At 39.5% G+C, this 24,229-nt stretch overlaps 1 protein-coding gene across 1 annotated transcript in view; it reads right to left on the minus strand.

Annotated features, from left to right (window-relative positions):
- Gpr158 (G protein-coupled receptor 158) overlaps positions 1–24,229 on the minus strand; it is a 367,851-nt gene that overhangs the window by 125,938 nt on the left and 217,684 nt on the right. Inside the window, exon 5 of the mRNA XM_032884492.1 lies at positions 9,344–9,412. Within this exon, the coding sequence (XP_032740383.1) occupies positions 9,344–9,412 (69 nt within the window). The remainder of the gene's footprint in view (positions 1–9,343; positions 9,413–24,229) is intronic.

Here is a 24,229-nt window from a genome sequence, read left to right on the forward strand (position 1 = left end):
GAATGGCATCAGCTGAAATATCCCACAAAGGAAAGAGAGAAACCATCAAGACCACATGGCCCACCAATCTCCAAAATTTTAACCCAGAATTGCTCCTGTAAAAAGGAAATGTAGGGACAAAGAGTGGAGCAGAGACTGAAGGAAAGGCCATCCAAAGACCGCCCCACTTGGGGATCCATCCCATACACAGACACCAAACCCAGACATTATTGCTGATGCTAAGAAATGCTTGCTGGCAGGAGACGGACACAGCTGTCTGCTGAGAGGCTCTGCCAGATCCTGACCAACACAGATGCCAGATCCAGATGCTTGAAACCAAACATCAGACTGATTATAGGGACCCCCAATCTCCACTGGAGTTAGGTGAAGGGCTGAAGGATCTGAAGGGGCCTTATCTGGCAACAATGGGATGGTAGGCCCTTGGTCCTGTGCAGGCTTGATGCCCTAGTGTAGGGGAATGCTAGGCAGTGATGCAGGAGTGAGTGGGTGGGTGGGGGAGCACCCTTATAGAAGAAGGGTAAGGGGGGATGGGATAGAGGGTTGCTGAGGGGAAACCAGGAGAGGGGAGGATAACTTTTAAAATGTAAATAAATAAGGTGTCCAATTTAAAAAAATTAAATTATTTTTTAAGAAAATTAAAGCATGGAGAGAAAAAGAAAATAAAAAGTTCTCAAATGAGATTGCTCGAACTGTCTCGAGGAAAGAGGTCCAGACTTCAGATACTGCTTAATCTTCATATTTTACCATCTGCTTCTGAATTAGTCTAAGCTTTGAGAAGTGAAGAGACATCAGGCCCCATGCTTTTAAGCCATTGATAATGATCCTCTGTTTCCCCCACCATTGCTTTTTCTTATTCGCTCTGGAAAATATTGTGTATAATATATTATAATGTTATATTATATGGGTTCTTCAGAAGAACAGATACAATGGCATATATATACATATATATATATATAATCAGAATTTATTAAGTCATCTCTAAAGTTGTAACAACAGCTAAAGGACAGTCAAGAAGCTGAGAATCCAGTGTTACTCCATCTTTGAGGCTAGGACTCTCAGGAGTCAGAGGAAACCCATAATGTCTGTCACTGTGGGTAGCAACCCATAGCTACTCACTCCACAAAACAGAGTGTCTCCATGGTCCCAAATCTGGCACCAAAAGCCTGGAAGATTCTTTGGAGAGCCCCACATCTGTGATGTAACTTTGGGAATACTGATTTGTTCTGCTAATGGTGGTCATCCACCCCCACCACCACTACCAACAACACCACCAGGAGGAGGAGGAGCAGCAGCAATTAGTGGCAGGATGGAAGGCCAAGGACTGAGAGCAGTAATCCTTCTAACATACCCATTTTATCTGTGACACTACCAGAAGGTGACAACCACAGTTTGGGTGGGTCCCATGTCAATCATTCTTCAGGTGAGGCTCTCTGCTCAAGGGATTCTAATTTATGGCAAGTTGACATCGAAATACATCATAAAACATATCAATCCAAATGGGTCTAAAAGTCTCACATGAGATGAATCGGCTTAAAAACACTAAACTGAAAGGAAGTATCTCAAGTGAGAATGGGGATGATCAAAATACATTGTACTCACATAGGAAATACTCAAAGAGTAAATAAAGTGAAAGTTAAACAAACACCAGCCCATCTATAATGTTAGAATCTTTAACCTGTGCTCATCACAGTGGAAGTGAACTCTTCAGAACTGGATTGCTACCATTCTCCCATATAAAGACCCAGAGCCAGAAACCATCACAGAAGAGGGTGGACCCAGGACTAGGAAATCAAAAGGATAAACATTCTACTGAACAAATGATGGAATTAAATACAAAGTATGGCTGTTGTCTCCTTTGTTTTCCCTCCCGTCAAGTGCTGGGAGCAATGTCTTCTTGCTTCCCTCTGTATGTGGCTGTCACAAGCTCTGGGTGGCTTTCTTTATTCAGAGATCCAGAACACGTCAAGTTTTAGTTCGGTTTGTGGCTATCCTAGTAGAAATGATCTCCTAACTGTCATAAGTTCTATGCTTTTTAAACCCACCAGACATGAGGCTGACTGAAAACTGCCATGTTTAGGATAAAACAATTGGAAATCAGAAACTTCAGATGATTCATCTCTGTGGTCTGTACGGAGAGGAAGAAGTCTACTTCCACTCAAGTAGTTGTGTGTTGTTGACATAGGCATGGTGATGTCATTGGCCTTGGGATCGAAGGGATGCCAAAGTCTTCCTCAGGGGACCAAGCATGAATAGACAGTGTGTGCAGAAAATGTCCACCAGAACTTTCTCCCCCAAGATGTCTATGACCTAAAGACTGCTCCCCTACAGAGAGTGCTCTGCGGATATTAGCTAAGCTGTCCCCTTGATGCAGCTATATGCTAAAAGCTCTGCCTCCTTCTTCATTACCTCAGCTCTCTGTTCAATTCTGTATAATAAACACTAAGCTTCTGGGTGCCACCATTACCCCAACAATCAACCCAGTCCACCAAACCTTTGCTTCCTCCTGCACTTGGTGATTCCTGTGCATATATCTGTCCCGCCCCACACCAAACCTCTACTTCTCCCTGTGCTCGATGATTCCTATTCATACATCTGTCCCACCCCACCCGAGTCAGGTCTGTCCCTGGAGGTTGTAGGATGTGGCAATGGTTCATTCATACTTGTAAGATATTTCACATTGAGTATCAAGCCAACCACTAACTATGAAAACTCGGTATCTGCTTTATCCTTTATAGCTTCTATTTACAGCAGATGAAGTAGTGAAGGTTGATTGACTGCCCAGGAGGGATGCATAGCTCTCCCCACTCCTTGCAAATGTTCAGAATCTTGTTATCACTAGTGAAGAGGTGGATAGAAAGTTCTTGGCTTTGTCATTAAGTAGCTGGAGAGGGTCGTATGCATGGCAACATCTCTCAGTTTCTCTTTCATTTGCAAAATTAAGGATTTGAGCAAATTCTATAGTGTATCTTATTTCTCTTCAAGGCCAAATATTTTATCATTCTTCTATGTAAGATTGGGGAGCTTAAAATGTGCACCATATTGACACACATATTTTTGCCCCTTATTGATCATAAACTAATTAAAGAACCCACAACAGGATAAGAAGCTGCTATCAACTGAAATAGATGTATTAGCCAAAGCAAAACAAACGTCTAGGCTTACACTATGAATAAATGTTATAAATTGAAAATGTCTTTTGGTGCAATTTAAAAAGAAACATACACTATAGTTGTTGTTTTTTTTCCCCCTGAAAGTCTGTTTACTTCTTTTATAAGCTACACAAAAGTATTTAAGTGATCATGGGAGATAAATCATTTGTTCACAATGTGTGGGCTTCAAACCATGAGGTTCTTTTGAGAATCTGTAAGAAAAGGCTTCAAAAGCAGCAGACCGAGCTACCAATTATAACAATGCTAACTTTAGTCAGATTTCGGTTTGTCCTCGTCTGCACAATGATGATAATGTCTAATTTGGACTTCCCAATGTAAGCATTGTTACGAAATCATCTGTAGTCCAAGATTGCTTAGAAATGGCAAAAATAACCTTAATTCTTGCAAATCTGAACAACAATATGCAGCATAAAGAGAATAAAAAGTTCATTGCATAACACAGAAGTGCAGCGAGCAGCCCAGTCTGCTTCTGTGGAAGAACTCAGGCCTAGAAAGTCTATTTTATCTGAGTGTACTTTTAAAGGCTCTAATTCTCAGCAAATTTCATGAGCAGTTCTGGTATATCCACAGCAGCAGCTCAGAGAGTGCACAAGGTATTTAAAAGCAGGGGAGGTTTTGGTCACATTTATGCCAATTTGACCTTTTCACTACACAGTCTAAATATCCCCAACCCAAACTTGTTTTCTGAATTCAGAGTCTTGAAGGTTTTTGATTTTCAGATTAGGGATGCTCGATTGGTACAGTCTGTCACAATATTCCAAAATACTGTAATACCTAAAATGCCTCTTTTTTCCCTTTTTAGATAATGAACTTTCAATTTACATTTTGTTTATCTGATTATTTTAACATTTAATTCACTACCAGCAAAACTCTATATAAATGTTGTAATCCTCTTTTCTGCACATTCTAAGCAACTCAGGTCATCTTGCATCAGTAACAAGATTATCCTGGTCAAGACTGTTCATCATGTATATCCACACGTGTATACACTCTCATAAAGAACTTCACTATCAATCACCAAAATAGCACTTCCTCATCTATTGTGTAAAGTAAAATGATTCTTCTATCTATACTTTATGAATAATGAATTTAAATATCCATTATCTTAAGAGTCATACACTATACTCCTTAGTTTAATTTATCTTAAATAATTTGACCCCTTCTGTCTTCAGAACATGGACACTGCAGTTATCAACTTGACACACCTAGCAAAAGCAAACCTTGGTTGAAAAGTTGCCTCCTCAAACTGGCCTGAAGGCAAGTCTGTGGGAGCATTTTCTTGATTGTGAATTGATGTAGGAGGGCACACACCACTGTCTGTGGTACTATTCGTGGGTGGGTCTGAGCTCGATTAGAAAGGTAGCTATGCAGCCCAGAGGAAGCAAGCCAGTAAGCAGCATTCCCCCAAGGACTCTGCCTTGCTCCTACTTCAAAGTCCCTGCCTGAAGTTCCTGCCTTGGCTGCCCTCTGTGACAGCCTGTAATCTGTAAGCCAAACAAACAATTTCCTCCCCAACATAGTGTTGGTCAGTGTTTCAACACAGTAACAGAAAGAAAATTAGAATAGGCATTAACTCAAGCATGGAGATATAGAACACACACTGGATCTTAAGGAGTTACAAAAAGAACTAGACTATAAAAGGTGAAATAGGTAGCTAAGGATGAAGCCAGCAGGGCGAGCCATGCTGGTGAAGAATTTGCATGGTAAATCTCCCTTCTTATGGCAGCTTATGGAGACGTCCTGCCTTTATACTTTTAACTATCAAGGGTCTCCCCTACCATCTGTACCTAATGTCACCATGGATATAAGACTATCAAATGACTTTCAGATATGGGTTCTACTCAATTAAAGCATCCCAAATAACTGTTAAATATTTAACCAGACATTGTTAATTCAAATGTTCTATTTTTCTATAACATTTCTTCTCAATTACAGGCTTCGCGATTCTTCTAGAGATTATAGGTGATGCTCAGAAATATGACCACCTAAATAAGTAGATATCTTCTGAGTAAAACAGGAGCCAAACTTTTGTTCAAATTACAGATTGACATTTCAAAGGCTTTTTGCCTAATTGTAGACACTAAAAGCAAACAACACGTGAGCCATTATTCTTGGTTTCCTCCTGCTAAGTAGAATCTTTGCAATCCATGGCAAAGGAAAAAGACTACAGTAGATGGGAGGGGTTGCACTGATTTGAGAACAAAAAGAAGGTCATATAGCTGGGGGTCAGAAGGGAAGGAGGAAATACTGTGTGGTGAGACCGTAGAGGCAAGCAAAACCACATCAGAAGCCAGGACAGGAGTTTTAACTTTTCTTTAAAGAACATTGATGAGGTAGCATTAGAACTGCTTAAAACTGATGGTTTTAAAGATCTGTTAACGACTGGATAGATAATGGGTTTAAACATAGCACAGGTTCACTCATTGATAAGTGGCTATTAGCCCAAATGCTTGAATTACCCTAGATGCATAGAACACATGAAACTCAAGACGGATGATCAAAATGTGAATGCTTCACTCCTTCTTTAAAAGGGGAACAAGAATGCCCTTGGCAGGGAATAGAGAGGCAAAGATTAAAACAGACACAGAAGGAACACCCATTCAGAGCCTGCCCCACATGTGGCCCATACATATACAGCCACCCAATTAGACAAGATGGATGAAGCAAAGAAGTGCAGGCCAACAGGAGCCGGATGTAGATCTCTCCTGAGAGACACAGCCAGAATACAGCAAATACAGAGGCGAATGCCAGCAGCAATCCACTGAACTGAGAATAGGACCCCCGTTGAAGGAATCAGAGAAAGAACTGGAAGAGCTTGAAGGAGCTCGAGACCCCATATGAACAACAATGCCAAGCAGCTAGAGCTTCCAGGGACTAAGCCACTACCTAAAGACTATACATGGACTGACCCTGGACTCTGACCTCATAGGTAGCAATGAATATCCTAGTAAGATCACCAGTGGAAGGGGAAGCCCTGGGTCCTGCTAAGACTGAACCCCCAGTGAACTAGATTGTTGGGGGAGGGTGGCAATGGGGAAGGGTGGGAGGGAACACCCATAAAGAAGGGGAGTGGGAGGATTAGGGGATGTTTGCCCAGAAACCGAAAGGGAATAACATTTGAAATGTAAATAAGAAATACTCAAGTTAATAAAAAAAAAAATAAAATAAAATAAATAAAAAAACATAGCACAGGTTCATGAAAAAAAAACAAACAAAAACAGATAATGCAAAATATTTTTATATTATTAAGATAATTCTTCAGATTACTCAGGTCATTTTAAATCTGTGTATTAGGCCATTCTGTGATTCTTTTCAAATATCTGCCTGATATGGAGGAGATTAAATATCAGGGTGCAAAGCATATTACTTACAGAGGCAGAATCAACAAATGAAAAAGACCCAGCCTTTAAACTCTACACTACTTCTTTATTAATTTGCTTTATGTGTGAGTTAGAAACATTAATGTAGATTATTTCTATGGGAAAATAAAATCTGATTTTCCTTTGAGATACTATGGTAAAATACCTGAGACTGGGTGATTTGCAAAGAAAATATGGTAGATGTACTAGCTAGTACTGTGTCAACTTGACACACGCTAGAGTCATTTGGGAAGAAAGAACCTCAACTGAGAAAAATGCCCTCATTGGTTGACTTGCAGGCAAGCCTTTCAGGCCTTTTCTTGATTACTGATTTTTGAGAGAGGGCACAGCCCTCTCGTGGGCCTTCTCTAGGTGCCATCCTTAGAATGATGGTCCTAGACAATGTAAGAAAGCAAGCTGATCAAGCCATTAAGAACAAGCCAAGTTGACACAGCACTAGCTAGCACATCTACCATATTTTCTTCGCAAATCACCCAGTCTCAGGTGTTTCACTACAGTATCTCAAAGGAACTGAGCCATAAGAACAACAATGCCAACCAACCAGAAATTCCAGGGACTAAACCTCTACCCAAAGACTATACATGGACTGATCCTGGGCTCCATCTGCATAGGTAGCAGTGAATAGCCTTGTTGGGGCACCGGGGGAAGAGGAAGCCCTTGGTCCTGCCAAGGCTGGATCCCCAGTGTAGGGGATTGTTGGGGGGTAGTATGGGGGGAGGGGAAACACCCATCTAGAAGGGGAGGGGGAGGGGCTAGGGGGCTGATGGACAGGAAACCAGGAAAGGGAATAACATTTGAAATGTAAATAAGAAATATCCAATTTAATAAAAATGGAAGAAAAAAAGAAAGAGGGGAAAAAAAGAACAAACCAATAAACAACATTCTTCTATGACTTTCACATTAGTTCTTGCTTCTAGGTCCCTGCCTTGACTTCCTTCCATGACAGACTGTGGTGTACATGTATAAATGAATAAAGTCCTCTCCTCCCCAAGCTGTTTTGATAATGGTGTTTTATCACAGCGATGGAAATCTCAGAAGTAGAAGACAGAAGGGCAGAAGGAATGACATTTTTCTATTTAACTCCTTTTATAACTGCTTTAATCCAAGTATTAGAGCACAGCCCTTTGGACAGAAGCATCTTTGAGAAAGTTCCACCTCCCATCACAGTCCCCTGGGGAGGGGGCTGCTAAAACACAAATCTGGGAGGGACATTCTGATCACTGCATAGATTATATCTGGATACATCTGGAACTTTAGAGAGAATAAAGAATGTAATTCTAGACCTAAAGAGATCAAGAACACTTGATCTAAGCTGACTGACAGGAAAGGAATGGAAAAGTAATGGAGCGAGCATAACCCTCAGGACATTTGGCTTTCTAATTTATCGTAAGGATTTTGCTTTCACTGGTGTACATTTTATAAGTTTTGAGGCTGGTAAGATGGCTAGCCTAACTTTAGTCTTAAAAAGTGGCTAATGTTTAAAAGTAGAGTGTAAGGGGCGGAAGCTAAGGGAGGCATCTGATTGTTATAATAATCCAGGAATGATCAGGGTTGTAACAGTCAGCAAGGGAGAGAGTAGTTGTGTTGCTGCTGTATTTTCAAAGGTTGGCTGGCTGGCTAACATGAGAGAAGAGGTGTCAAGTGCCACTCACAGGGTTTTGACTCCAGTAACAAAGGATCAAGTAGCCTTGGGTGGAGAGCGAAGAAACTGGACTTTAGGAAACATTAGAACCTCAGGTGGGAAATTTTCTTGTGATTCCAGAGGAGGATAAAGTAGGCAACTGAATATGAATTTGGAGTTCATGGGAACAGTCATATTCTGGAGCTACAGATGCTGTGGCATACACACATATAATACTGCTGCACATAAGCAACAGTACTTTGAACTGTATTGCTAGTTTAGACAGCCAGTGACAGTGTCATAAAGAAATACTCTGCGGATGGAATCCCAAGACTCTTGGCTATTACAGTGAAAGAGACAACACATAGAGAAACCCGAGAGGGAATTGCAATAAGAACAAGAAGGAAAGAGCATGATGTGAGTCCAACCCTTTTTCTCCAATGCAGCTCAGTTTTCAGATCTTGGAAGCTCTATTTGATATCGCCTTCCCTAGATTTGGTTATGATTCTTTCTTAAGTGCCCCTATGGCAACACCTTCTGAGTCTTTGTCATACTATGTCACAGAGATCTGTACTGACTCATTATTTCCTGTAAACCATAAGCTTCTTTAAGTAAGAAATCAAGAGTATTCCCAGAAATTACCCTCGGGCTTATCCCTGATAACCTCAGAACAACAATGCTTGAACTGAATTAGTAATTGGTATTTATATCACAGGCACAGTACTACTATGGTAAAGTGAGTCTGCTATGATTATTAAGAGCAGTAACATATATATATATACATATATATATATTTCATTGAATTTATTTTTCTTTATAATTGTTCACAGGGAAATTTCTAGCATTACTTTGTTGCTATGTTTGCAGTTCTGATTTATTTAATAGAGCAGGAAGAATGAAAGTAAAATTACACTTTTATGTTAAACATGTATATTAAATAGGACCCTTACATGCTATATTACCTGAATATTTAAACTTCCTCACAAAATTAGGAAGAAAAGTACAATTAATTTAGAAGAAAAGATATTGAAATGGTTCATAAGTCTCTAAGGTCATTGAAATTGTATGAGTAAAATTTAAATATCTATCAACTTTTTGTCAATACGCTATAAATATAAAATATGAACAATCAAAACAGATGACTGGTTTTAAAAAAGCAGGACATCACTTACCGGAAAGTATAGAAGCAGAGAGCCAAAGAGTATTGTTTCCAACAAGATGAGGCCAGATGCCCTGATGCTCTAAAAGACAAATTGAGAATGTCATTGTTAACTTAATTTCCAGGCAGAGAGGATTTATGCTACTGTAAAAATGCCTCATCTCTGAGAACAGCATACTTCTTCTGGGGAAAATTAAGTAAATAAATGAAATCTAGCTAGTGTTCAGGTGGGTGAACAGCTGACAGACAAGGGACATCTGATTATAATGGGGTGACAGGCCTGGCAATGGTATTGGGGACTTCATGGAATTTCATTCTCTGCAACTTGAGTTACTGAGTCATCTAAGAAGCTAAGAACAATACCTTGAAGATGCCAATAATTTGAGAAATTGTAACTGACACAGATCTTTTCTCTATTTCTAAGATATAAGCCACCAGTGCCCTAAGTCATTTTACAGATACGTATTGGATTACTATGGATGGTTAAACAAAGTCTCAGTGTGAGCTGTATAAAGACCTGTAATCTCAATGATGCAGTATAATCCCTATAACACACCTTAGTTGTGTAAATATTTAGCCTACAGTCAAAATCCAAAAGGCTAAAGTTGTTTTCAAGTAGACTTCCTAATACTTAGTTTCTACACATAATTGTATCTAACAGGGTCCACTCTCCCAAGGGCATGGCAGAACTAGCTCTCATGAGCTCTGCCAGTGGTGAAAAATGGGGTTAACTCTCCAGAGTGCCATATCCAGTGAGGAGCAAGACCAATTATGCATAACCCTTGACAATCAGGTGGTCCCCAGTAGCTACCCCAACCAGGGAAATCCCCATGTTCTCTATAGTAATATGATCTGGGGATACTGACCCTGACCCCAGCTACTGCAGAGTCATGGACTTAGAGATAGCCCCAGGCAGCATCGCAGGCTAGGACCTCACCATGACCCAGGTGGCAGGACTGGCTACTCACAATTGTCTATTCCTCTCTGCCCTTTAGTCTCCAGTTCCATCTGTCTTCATGATGCTCAAGCTGCTCTGTTTCTCTTTCCTTCCCATCTGACCACCATACACTTGCCCATTGTGGTGGCTCCAGCTGCAGGCTGGACTTGCAGAGGGCAGGCTCCTGAGTGATATCCTCCGTTTATTCTGCATGGCAAGCAGTGTCAGAAAGCAGGAGTCCATGGCCCACCTGTGTGGTGCACTGGAGGGCAGGCTCTGTGGGTGGCAGAATAGTCCACAGGTCTTTGTCAATCTTCCTCCTACTCTGCACTGTCTGGACTTGATTTGATTTGATTTGTATGAGTCCTAGGCATAAAATAGATTTGGCTACCAAACCATGTCTCAGGCTAGATTAAACAAAGGACTACCATCTGTTCTGCCCCTGACTAAGAACACCACTACCAACAAAGTGTCTCTTTGCCCCTTGGTAGGGGGCATGGCATTTTCTTTATATAATCTGCAAAATAGCAAATTCCTAAAACAAAATAGAATTGAAGCAAGAAACAAAATATTAAATCAATCTTAGCTTATAACAATAAATTTGGCTTCAATGAGCTAATGTTTCAAGATAGTCACTCTGGAATTCCTATGTTTTATTAAATTTAATGTAAAACATGCATATATATTACCAGCCTACAGATGTCTTACTTATCAGGAAAGTTATGTGAAGCAAGAAAATTAATTCTGCAACCACCAAAGTATGCTAGTAATCCAAACTATGACAGAATGTTGTATTCTTTTGAAAATGATCTGACAACTGGAGAGCCAGGAAAAGAAAATTCTAATTCCTCTTCTGAAATCTTTCAATGTATTAGCTACACAGCATTGCATTATGTGATCCGTCAAAGGAACTCATAACTAAGGGTTTCAGAACAGTGTACAGGAATGATCATTAGAGTGGCTTTTCTCTGTTTCTTTTTCTGTGGTGCTGAGGATGGAGCCCAAGGCCTACATTTGCCAGGCAATCTTTGTACCTCCATAACATCTTCTGTCTCTACGTGGCTTTTCCATATGAATCATTGTTTTACCTAGTAAATGTTTTGGTAAGAAGGAAATTTCTATCAGCAGTATTTGAGTGTGGGCTGGTAAAATTTCCAAAATAGCAAATTACATTTGCAAAGCATGGATGCTTTTATAGCTTATATTCTAAGTTTTTAATATGACACAAAGACTCAGATTCCAAGCCACTATGCAAAACTTCTTAAAAATAATATATTTAATGTTGACAAAGAACAGAGAATGGAGCTGGAGAGAAAAGCAAAAAAATAAATAAACAAAAAGTAAACTTAACAGGCTCTGCAGTTATGTTTCTCTTACTGTGAATTCTAGAATAGCTATTTCAATAGGCAACAGTGAAGTTCAATGGTCTTGCCCATAAAAATGAGTATTTTCACACCTTATTAAACCCAGTAAGTTTTTAAACAGGAAGTAGATAAATGGCCAGCATTGGATTTGGGGCACATAACTGTATCTCTAGTTTTTAAGGCATAAAGCAGTCCCTGACTGATGAATTTGAAAACTCAAGGTATATTTTGATAGCAACAATTTTTTATGTTTGGAATGGAAAAATGACCATGGAAGAAACTGAAGAGTTAGCACAGTTGTAAGAGCACATACTGTTCTTGCAGGGGACCTGAGTTTGATCCCCCAATGACTATGTCAAGAAGCTCAGAACCATCTGTAATTCTACCTCCAAGAGACCTGTCACCTTTTCTGGACTCCAGGGGCATCTGCACTCAAGTGCACAGACATACATATAAATTTAAACAACACACAAACTATAACAAAAAAGTAAAGTTCAAAATTACAACAGAGAGTCCAAGAACCCAGTGGTAGGGGACCCAGAAGTTCTTTGCTTGGTGTGTGATGATGCTGTAGTGCAGTGGCTTCTTCCCTTCTCAATGCCTTCTGACCCTTTTATGAACACTGGACTGTATGTCTGCCTTTCAGCCATTACAACGATACAAGAGTAGCAGTCATGTGTGTTTATGTATATTCTCACAACTACTTTTTCCCTTTACGCTTTACATCAGAGATGGATATACCTCTTTGCTTAGCCTCCATTCTGGCTAACAAGGTAAGCTCAGAACTCCAACTCCTAAATTGGAACTCTGACAAGTGGCTCCATCGTTAAATGGGAGACATAGTCCAAAATTGCATACTTTGTGTTCAAACCATCTGCCTTGTCTGGTCTCAGTGGGAGAAGACATTCCAGGCCTTGCAGACATTTGATGTGCCAGGGTTGGGGGGGATACCTGGAGTCAATATTCAGAGGAGAATGGGAGGGAGTGGGAGAAACAGACTGTTGGGGGACCAGGTAGGAGGGCAGTGATCAGGATGTAAAGTGAATAAATAAATTAATGGGAAAAGTATCCCATGCTGGATCTGGCTTCAAACTCAGTGAGTGGTTCCTGAGGGCAAAGAGGCATTGCCTGTGCCCTAAAATATTCCACCACCTTCCCCATTGCCTTGCTGGTACTAGAACTTTTAATAGGAAAAAAATCTTTGCTTTGCACTTGGTACCAAGGACTCATATACAATTGCTGTGAGCGATCCACTGATTAAGTATAAAAGATGTGAGAGAAGAGGTACTGTTGGTGCTGGGAGAGAAGAACTGAACCATGGGGACTGATGTCTGAGATAATGAGCAAAGTGACAGGGGACAAGGAAAACATTCATCTCCTGAGCAATTTTCCTTGAGATAGAAGTAGTGGGATAGAACTAGTTTTAACTAGAGTTGTGAAATGGGAAATGCAGTGTAAGGAGTACTTCCTTGAAAAATAGTCAGCAATATATGGCATGATGCTATTTATAGAAAACACCTAGCCAGCACACATGTTTTCCTACATAAAGAAAGGTTCAGATTCGTAGGGGTGTTCAACCATGGCTCACAGGCTGTGCATAGCCCAGGATAGCTCTGAATGCACCCTTCACACTGTAGATAACAATGCCACATTGCCCTTGGTCCAGAGGATTCATCCTAACCTGACAGCAAAGATCATTTCTGAAGCAGAGATTATATTTGGACACAAGGAAACTTACCTAGAAATACTTCTTTTCACCTAAGGAGATACAGTCAGAGACTTCTGAATCATAAGCCTTTTAATAATTAACTGAATAAAATTTAAGGTCTATTATCTCAGGCCTTATAAAGTTCTATGATTGTGAGTTAATAATTTGCAAAAGGTCTAAATAGAACCCTTCTTATAACTAATATTCTTAATATGATGGCAAAACTTGTAATAGAGCATAATAACCATCTTCCTTTCCCACCATGGATTCTTTTCCCAGTTCCCAAATCCCCAAAGATAAATTATGAAGATTAAATGACAAATTCAAAGCTGTAGATCAAAGCAAAGACTAACGATATTCTACTAATTCTATCACATTGTGTCAAAGCCAGTTTCTAACTCCCATCAATCACCTTAGTATGCAAAGTGCAGAAGCACATGGCCCAACTCATGCTTGCAGCTTTCAGAGGCAGATTGACCCTTATAAACACCTCCCAAGGAAGCCCAAGTCATTAGAGTGATGAAAGAATAGGAATGCTGAGGGCAGTGTTTTTAAAATATCATTTAAAAGGCTTGTTGTTATTTCCCTGGCTCCACAGGACTAACTCTATTTCATTTCATATTTTAAACAGTTTTAGCCTCTAGGGAAATAACATATATCTTGCTAACACAATGTAGCTATTTTTGAGCATTGCCAACGTCTTTAACCTTGCACTATTTAAACTTTCCTTATATTACAAAAGAAATTTCAGAGAAAGAAAACATTTTTAAATAGCTCAATTTCATGATCTATGAGTAAACTCTGAGGTAGCAATAGAATTATATTTTCCAAAGGATGAATCAGCATAGGACTCGAAGAGAAACTAATAGCCCACAAAACTCTCATTTATGAAGTGACTTAGATACAGACTCATGGGATGACCTTTTCTTCTTATTCTTCTATTTCTATAGCCAAAGATGAGAGACTTCCTTCCAGTGAAACTTGATGAGCATTTGACACAATGGTGTCAATAGATTTCCAATAGGATGGAAACAGGATGAGGAGGGCAATACTCAATAAATGCTTAACACTGACAATTTGGAGGAAGTTGTTGTTTAGTAATTTTAATTTTTTAGTAAATGGGTGAAAATAGATTGCCCTGCTTGAGAGAACTCAGGAAGTTCGATTATAGTAAGAATATCTGCAATGAAATGCTGAAAACTTAACCAATGCAGAGATATTTGGAATAACTTAATCTGTTAAAACGAAAAATCTGTTTTCAGGGAAAAATTCAGCAATAAAAAGGGTAAAAAACAGAACAAGGGCTAAGAAATATAATCCCAAAGTAAAACATGAGTGACTCAGAGAAATCTGAGTATTGTGGACAACTGTTATATATAATTCGTTTGGAGTGACAATATTGGTTGTTTATTGGCTTTGTGACACTAAGACAGATGCTTGACTTCTGAGTTTGGGTCTATTTGTCATATGATGTGATCACTTCTGGTTAAATTTAAACTTTCTTTTGAAAAGTTAATCAGAAAGTGCACAGTATACACATAGTCTAATAAATTTTAAAACACTATAGTACACTAAATAAAGAGTAAAAAATAAATTATCTCTTCCTCAGAGGAGAAGGGGAGAGGGGAACCAGGAAGGGCTGGAGGGGGCACTTGGAGGGAAAGGGGGGCTGTGATTGAGATATAAAGTGGATATATAAATTAATGGAAAAAATAAATTATTTTCATACTCATTGCAACTAGAAATCATGGGCCCCACATTATTAATCCTGATTTACCACATATTTCTGGGCAGAAACAATTTTTACAGGGATTGTTATTTTGTAGAGTTTTAACTAACAAGATGTTTAACAATCCTCTTTGCTGTGTTTCAAATCAAGTCACGACCTCAAGTATGTGCCAAGCACGTCTGATTGTTGCAGAGAAGCAGAAGACCTCGGATGCAAGAGAGTAAACCTCCTGATTGTTCTTCAAGTCACTCCACCTCCATGCCTCTCATGGGTCTCTGATAAAACCCTTGTCAGGCTTCTGATGGCTGTCCCTCTTTCTCACTAAAATGTTGTCTGAGTGTGTTTCTCCTATAGGTACTCATTGACAAGCCTCCAGCTACAACTCTGAAGTCTACTTGTAATCGTCCATCTCCTTCCATCCTTGTTTTGGAGCTAGTAAACAAAGTAACACATTTTCACAAACTTGAGATAAATTCTCTGCATGCTCAGAAAGCATACAGGAGTGAAGGAAAGGCTGAACACAAGGTCCTCTTTCTTCATATACTTTCTTAGACAATCTTTAAGAAGAAGACACAAAATCCCCAAAATACGTTCACCGTGAGTTCAGTTTTATGTGTTTCATTAAAATCCACTGAGATGAATGGATAACTTTTTTTCAATGAAAAGTAGACTATTGAAACAACAAATTCTTCCTTTTGAAAAAAATATTCCCTTCTGAGTGAGATTCAAGCATTCTCCAATGGTCCCTCTTTCTTACTTAGTTTCCTTGGGTCTCTGGATTGAAGTATGATTATTCTGTACTTGTGGCTAATATCTACTTGTACGTGAGGACATACCATGCATATCTTTCTGGGTCTGGGTTACCTCACTCTAGCTCCATCCATTTGTCTGCAAATTTAATGATGTCTGTATTTTAAATAGCTGAATAGTATTTCATTACGTAGACTTACCACATTTTCTTTATACATTCTTCAGTTGAGGGACATCTAGGTTGTTTCCAGTTTTGGGCTATTATGAACAAAGCTGCTATGAACATATTTGAACATGTTCCTTGTGTTATGGTGGGGAATCTTTTCGATATATGCCTAAGAGTAGTATAGCTAGATGTTGAGGTAGAACTATTCCCAATTTTCTGAGAAACCACCAAAGTGATTTCCAAAGTGGTTGTACAAGTTTACACTCCCACCAGCAATGGAGGAGTGCATGCCACATCCTCGCCAGCGTGTGCTGTCACCTTAGTTTTAGATCTTAACCATTCTTACAGCTATAAGATGGATACTTGACTCTCACTCAGAAAAGGAGATAAAATAAATATTGGAAGTGAACGGAAAGAGGGGACTGGGTTGGAGAGTGGAGTGAGGAAGGAGACTGGGATAGGGATCAGGTGTGGGGAGGGAGCAGAAGAGGGTAAGGAGAAAGAACAGAAATCAATAGAGGGCATATTTGGAACAAACAAGAGATCTGGGGTAGGGGAGGCTCCCAGAAGTCTGTGGTGGTAATTCTAGCTGAGACTCCTAGCAGCTGGGGTTGTGGAGACTGAAGCGGACACCTCCTGTAGCCAGGTAGAACTTCCAGAAGAAAGAAGGGGACACCAATCCACCCACAAAACCTGCCACCCAAAATTTTTCCTGCCTACAAGATGCTCAGGGATAAAGATGGTGCAGAGATTGGGGGAATGGCCAACCAATGGCTGGCTTGACGTGAAACCCATCCCATGGAAGAGAGTCAACCTTTGACACTGTTAATGATACTCTGCTGTGCTTGCAGACAGGAGCCCAGCATAACAGTCTCCTGGGAGACTTCATTCAGCAGCCAATAGAAACAGATGCAGAGGTTGGCAGGCAAACATTAGGCAGAGTTCCAGGAATCTTGTGGAAGAGTTGGGAATAGGATTAAGGGAGGCAGAGAAATCTGGGACACCACAAGAAGACCTACTGAGTCAACTAACCTAAGCCAATGGGTATTCACAGGGACTCGATCACAACCAGTGAGCATGCAGGGCCTGGACCTAGCCCCCCTACCATTTGTAGGACATATGCAACTTGGTCTTCCTGTGGGTCCCCTAACATTTGGAGCCAGGGCTGTCTCTGACTCTGTTGCCTACCTTTGGATCCCCTTTCCCTAGCTGGTCTTCCTTGTCTGGCCTCAGTGAGAGAGAATGCAACTAGTCCTGCTGAACCCTAATGTGTCACGGTGGTTGGTACCCACGGCAGACTTCACCTTTTCCGAGGAAAAGGGAAGGCGATAGGGGTAAAAGGCTTGTGAGAGGGAGCTGCAGTTGAGATGTAAAGTGAATAAACTAATTAATGAAGAAAATATTCCTTTGAAAACAATTAAAATACGAAGATTATTAAATTTTTAAAAAATGGCACTAAGACACTAACTGGTTTTGGAAAATATTCTTTGCTCTATTGAGATGAAGTCTGGTATCACTCAGTTTGATATATGTTTTGTAAAAACATAAGTCTGCCTTATATTAGAAAATTCAAGAGATTCCACAAATTACTGTTCATTTTCACTTGCTCAGCGAGCAGCAAAACGTCTAAGTAACAAACATTGATCAATTTAATCAAGTCTGGGGCCATACCACCCTAAACACACCAATCTCACTGATTTCTGTTTAATCTCACAGTGTTTCAGTTGGCGTGTTCAGAAGTACAACCCTTAAGGTACTGTTTTCAAATGCTAATGTACACACATAATCAGCAGTTTGCTGGACAGCAGTCATCAGCAGGAAGTAAATTTGAGATTTGGGGTAGACCTCCTCGGAACTGCTATGCTTGTTTCCCACACCGTCCTTTGCAGCACACAAAAGTATGTGCTGTATCTAGAACAGTAGGACACGGATATGTGCACTGTTTCCTTGACATTGGAAGGAATGCTTCTTATTTTATATGTGTAATACATGGGACACACGTTTTTATTCCGAAAAGACATTTACAAATAAAACAATAAAAATATGATGAGTATTTCAATGAGAAAACCAAGAAATGGTTTAATGAGAGGGAATAGATGATCTTTACCTACAAAAAGAACCAAGCAGTTGAGAAACTCAGGAACAGTCGTTGTAACTGACTGGTGAGGCACAAAAGTGTGTGGTGATGGGTGTGGGGAGCCCAATGTACTTCAACTGCAGACAGGAAGAGACAAGAATTCAAAACTCAGTTCTGAAAGGAGTTTACATATTCCTGACGGTAGCAAGTGGGATTCTGACTTGCCTCACGCTTCAGAGCATTAAGAATCAAATGAGCATTATATAATTTGTTTGTCCCTCTAAACGGGAACATAAAAAGTTGAAGATGTCTGACAAAAGACAAAATTAGTAAATTATCAATTAATTTTCTATGTCTTGTCTACGTTTTCCATGTAAATTCCAGCCTCTTCTTTCATTTAATTCTTCTATTCCCATCTTTGTGCTTTTTGGCAAATTAAATGTTTGTGATTAGATAATTGTCTTGATATTTTGTGATTTTATATCTTACTTCATGAATGTGGCTCAGGGAAGATTTCAAATAATTCATAAGTTTTAAGTAGATAATAAGTACTAACCCTTACATACAAAATTCAAAAAGGTCATATTAACTGATAGATGTTTTAATGGTTTCTTTCTCCTCTGTGATGGATCATTTTCCCTAAAATACACTGTTTAATGCATTAGGATCTGAGTGTGAACTGAAAGTATTGAGTATATGTAGAAATTCAAAGACAAAGAGATTTGACAGTAGAGAATTATTCAATGAATGTTAAGAAACAAACAAAAATGTATCCAAAAAAGTTTACCAATGTAATAGATTTTTAAGACCTACTGTGTATAAATATCAATGAATTAAACTGGTTTTCTAGAAGTTAGAAGCTATTTAACATCTGCCAAAACTACTTACTTAAAATATATATCTTCAGCCACAACTGCTTTCTGAATCTCTAAATTTATATTCTCGCTCACCTTCCTCATAATCAAGAAGCCAGAAACTAAATTTTCCAACCATGCTTGAATTCAGATTCTGTCTCCTGATTCAGAACAGTCATTTACCAATACTATATACAAGCTCTGTCTCAAACATACACTTAGAGATCTTAAATGAAATAAATTGACTTTATTTAAAAAACCCATTCATACATTTACTTGTTTTTAGAATCTCCCATTTTTTTTCTGGTCAATTGTTTCACTAAATACACGATCATCTAAAAAAAAATGATAACACGGAATAGCTACATGCAAGCTGACTCACGATTAAAAGAAACTTACCGTTTTTGTACATGTCTCCCTTAGTTCTGGTAAGTTAAATAGCCAAAGTGGTAAACAGGGAGGGAGGAGAAGGAAGGTGGGTAGGAGAAATAAGTGTCTGTTTACATCTGATTCAACGTACTATCACTTTTCTGCTTTACAGAGATAAAAATGGGTGAATTTGCTGCAGAGATGCAGATCGAGCAGAACCCAGCAGAACAAAAGCCATAGCCCTGCCTGTCTTACATGTGCTTCCCACTGAATTACTGTGTTCTTCTTTCTCAGCTCCACCATAGTCAACAGAAACACCCATCGTTTCTGACATTTCATCAAGGTCTTCCTCTTCAAGTGGGACATTTATATCAGAGAAGTTCTATTGCTCCTCTAATCCCCCTGTTTAACTTTTGCCCTGCCTTAATCCTACATGTTTATTGTAAAGGTATAAAATACATTATAGCCGGTAATTAAAGGGTAAATGTTGGTAATAAATTAATGGTTATCCTTCCAGATAGAGTTGGGAAGACAAAATAGGTGGTATTTAAAATACAGAGGTAAAGATCTTTGATTTTTAGTTTAATCAATCAATTTCCTCCTCTCTCCCTCCTTCCCTCTTTCCTTCCTTCCTGTTTAGACTGCTCTGTTTTGTTTGAGTTTTGAGATAGTCTCTCTTTGTAGCCTAAATTGGCTTCAAACTCACTATCATCCTAGTTCTACCTCCCTAGTGCTAGAATTACAGCTGTGAACACACCTATCATGAAGTTCTGTAAGCTTTACAGAGTGAGATTAGTGGAATGGGTCTTCTAGATCCAAAATTATTTTCCCTGATACTAATCCTGTATGGAAGTTGGCCAATGTGTCTCTATTTAATCAGAAAGTAGGATACTATCTTCTCCCTTTTGTGTCAAAGGTATTTTTTTTTATCTGAGATGGGTTTGTATCATGTATGTCAGACTAGTAGAGCTCACAATCTTTTACATAGGCCACCTAAGCACTGGGAGTGTAAAGATAGACCACCATGTTTGATTTCAACTTCATTTTTTAAGAGGCAATTTTTTCTATCCAGAAAGGATTTTTTTTCCGTTTCAGCTACTAATATGAAGTTTATCATAAGTAGTAAATTCATTACAGTTCAGAATATCAGACCAAAATAAAAATAACTTTGCACATATACTACATATATATGTACTTACATATATATGCATATTATGTGTAATATACATATATAAACACTAACTTATACAAAAAGAATAAAAGAACAAATCCAATTGCAAAAACATAAAAGTAAAAATATTTGCAAGTAAGAACCAAGAGATAATGAAAGAGCTAGACACTGAAAACCATAAACATAGAATAAAGAAATTTTAGATCACATACATAAATTTGAATGCTCACCATTCAAAAATATTAATACTATTAAAATCCATACCATGCACTCAGTGCATTCTCTACCAAAATATAAAAGACATTTTTTTTGCATAGGAATGGAGAAGTCCTAAATTTCATATGGAATTGCAAAAGAATTCTAACAGTAAAAAGGAACCACAAGCAAAAATAAGGAGTCAACATCATTATAATCTTTACTCCCAGAACACAGTAAAAAGCTCCGTCACTCTAACCAGCATGTTCCTGGCAGATGAATGGACAACAGAACCACTGGAAGGGGTTGGAAAGCCTGGAAATGAATTCACACACGGTCAACTGATTTTCAAAATGGTGTCAAAATGCATGGTAAGAAAAGGATAGTTTCTTAAACAAAAGTTAGGTCCCCAAACAGAAGAATGAAATTAGAGACTTATCCAACACTGCCTCAACAGATGAAATATTTAATCAACAAAGGGTAAGACATCCAGAAGAAAACAAAGTAGACATTGGGCCATTGGTCTGGACAGGGCTTTGGGGACATGAGTTCCAAAGCACAGGCAACAAATGCAAAAATAGACAAATGTGAGTGTCAAAATTACTGACACCGTGACAGAAAACAGTGCAGAGGCTGCACCAAAGAATTAAAAAGAGAATTATCATATGGTCCATACACTCCACTTCTGAGTATCTCTGAAGAATAGGAAACTGTCATGTTGAAGAAGTGATAGCCAAGATTCAGAATCGACTGGGAACCCACCAACAGATGAACAGATATGGACAGAACAGCTCAGGTGACTGCTAGTGGGCAGAGAGGTGCAGAGATGTTGGTTAGACTGACTGTTGAGAAGAGCAGGTTTGTAGGAATCTGGTGTGATGTGTTAGAGGTAGATTTATGTCATGGCGGTCCATACTCACTGCTTCGTGTGCCTTGACTATACATAACTGTTCTTGATAATTAAATATCTTAAAATACAACCAGCCACCGTGGTGCCACATTGGTGTCACAGCAAGGCCCCTAAGCCTTTGCTGAGAGCAAGCTAAACGAACTGGCATGCTTCTTATTCTTGTCTTTCTTTGAAGCGGAAGTTAGTTTAATGAGAAAGCTGTCTTTGAAAACAAGTTTTTCCTATTGTGAGTAGCCGGTCCAGAGTTTGTTCACTCTAACCATACAGTCCATTGCTGCAAATTCCCATTGTTTCTGTCTCCCTTACATTCTTAAGGCCACAAGGTATGTAGATGCATAAATTCTAGGAGCGAAAAGCTGACTTCAGAGAAAAGATGGGAAAACTCAGAACCAACGTGCAGAGAAATAAGTCAGCCTTTGCTAGTTCTCTCACTCAACAAGATGTTCCCCATGGAACGTACATTCTCACTTCAACCAAATGCTAATGAGAATGGCAACAAGGAGTGTGCTCACATAGACAATGATGAAGACAGCAGCGGGGCTCTTACAGAAGCCATTACTCTAAGATCTTCACACCTATTAACCTTCACAGAAACACTCAACCTCCCAACAAACGTGGACGTCATTATCATATCCACCCTGTAAATGCAGAGCCTGAGGCTTAAAGAGGTTACACTTTTTTTGCTGAGAAATCGACAGAACCCATACACAGGCTATACAGTACTATTGCTCAACCTTGCCCCCTGGACTTTCGAAATCCAATTTGGTAAAGCTGTCATTGAAAATAGCATCTGAGAGCCGCTCCTGAAGGCACCATTCCTGACCTCACTGAAATGCAAAGACATGGGAAATAAGAAACCACAGCCTTGCTGTGATCTCTCAATTCAAAGCAGAAACAGAATTAAAAGTGTGAAAAAAACGTGTTGATCTCCACAAGCAGCTGGAAAATGTAAATTAAAGTAAGACAACAGTTGTCTCAGTGTCCATAAGGAGCTAGTTTCAAGGCTCACCACAGACACCAAAGTCCACGATAGCCAAGTCTTTCATTTAGAAAGATGTGACATTTGGCTAAACCTGTGCATATTCTCCTATGTACATGAAATCGTCTCTGTACTTCTCACAGCACCCAATACAAAACAGCGTGCAGTGCACCATTTAGATGGTACAGCTTACTGTAAAGCACACTGCTCAGGTGGTATAACTATTGCCTCTGAGTTGGAAACATTACCCCAAAAGAAACCTCACAGCAAGAAACTTAAACAGATCAAGACCATAAGACTTGTGGGTTTTGGTCATGGTGTTTGTCAGAGGCTCAGGAAACTCAGAAAGTAAAAATATTCACCAAGACCCTCCTCCAGGCTAAACAAGTGGTCCATAGTTGCCAGGAGGGGAATCTCTTTGGTGAAGCTGCTTGAAAATTGAGCAGGGTGCTTCAGGTCTGTGGCTTTCCTGAGCTCTCACTCATGCTGGGGTTGTGTGCTGATTAGCATTTATTGCCAACTTTCCACAAGCCCAGAGTCACTGGGAAAAGAGATCCTCAGCTGAAGAATTATCTCAATCTGATTGTTCTAAATTCACATCTATAAGAGATCTCCTTGGCTGATGATTGACCTAACCTCTTATGGGTGGCACTATCCCTAGGCTGGCAGGCCAGGGCTGAAGAAAAAGGCTATTTACATAGTGAGCCAGGGAGCAAGCCAGTAGAGAACACTCATCCATGGCCTCTGCTGCAAATTGCTGCCCTGCTGTAGTCTCTGCTCTGCCATATCTCAACGGTGGACTATAAACTGTAAAGTAGAATAAATCCTTTCCTCCCCAAGTGGCTTTTGATCATGGTATTCATCTCAGCAAGAGAAAGCAAACCAGAGGAGGTGCGGTCTGCCACTGTAATGTGTCTGCCACTGAGCTACCCATGTGTCAGTGTGGCAGTTTGAATGGACATTTCCCCCATTGACTTAGACATTTGAATGAGTCCTCTTTTGGAAATGAAGTTTGGGAGGTTTAGGAGGCGTGACCTTCCTTTGGGGGCAAGCTTGGAGGGTTTCCATCTTCATGCTACTTCCAGATCAGTCTCTGTGCTGTGTGTTTGCATTAAAGACCTGGTCTCTCAGCTCCCGTCTCCTCCTGCTATGTTTGTCACTTGCTGCTATGCTACACCTCTGGAATCTTATCCCTCTAGACCCTAAGCCAAAAGGAACTCTTTTTCTAAGGTTGCTGCTGGTTGTGCTGTTACAGCATTAGAAAGGTAGTCAGTACACACAGTAAGGAAGTCTCTCGTGCACGTGTAAGCAAGCCCTGTTAACTCACTGGTTTAACAAACTACCTTAGGTTAAAGCATATACTCGGTCTGTTTTAGTGCTCAGACAGAAATCAATATTTGTTCATGTCTGCCCAGGAAAAAAATTACACAACAAATTATATAATTGATGACAAGAGACAATTGTATGCATTAATACAGATCCAATATTTTAAAGTATTTTACACACATACACACACACATAAACACATACACACACACATACACACACACATACACACCACACACACACACACACATACACACACAAGTATGAAGCTATGAAATAAGAATAGACACAGGAAAAGCCAGTTAGTTGTATTTTCCTTTCAATCCTAAAGGCTGAAAACATTGAAGGCTGATAATATCATCAC

Source organism: Rattus rattus, chromosome 14 (genome assembly GCF_011064425.1).
Source record: "Rattus rattus isolate New Zealand chromosome 14, Rrattus_CSIRO_v1, whole genome shotgun sequence".
Lineage (NCBI taxonomy): Eukaryota > Metazoa > Chordata > Mammalia > Rodentia > Muridae > Rattus > Rattus rattus.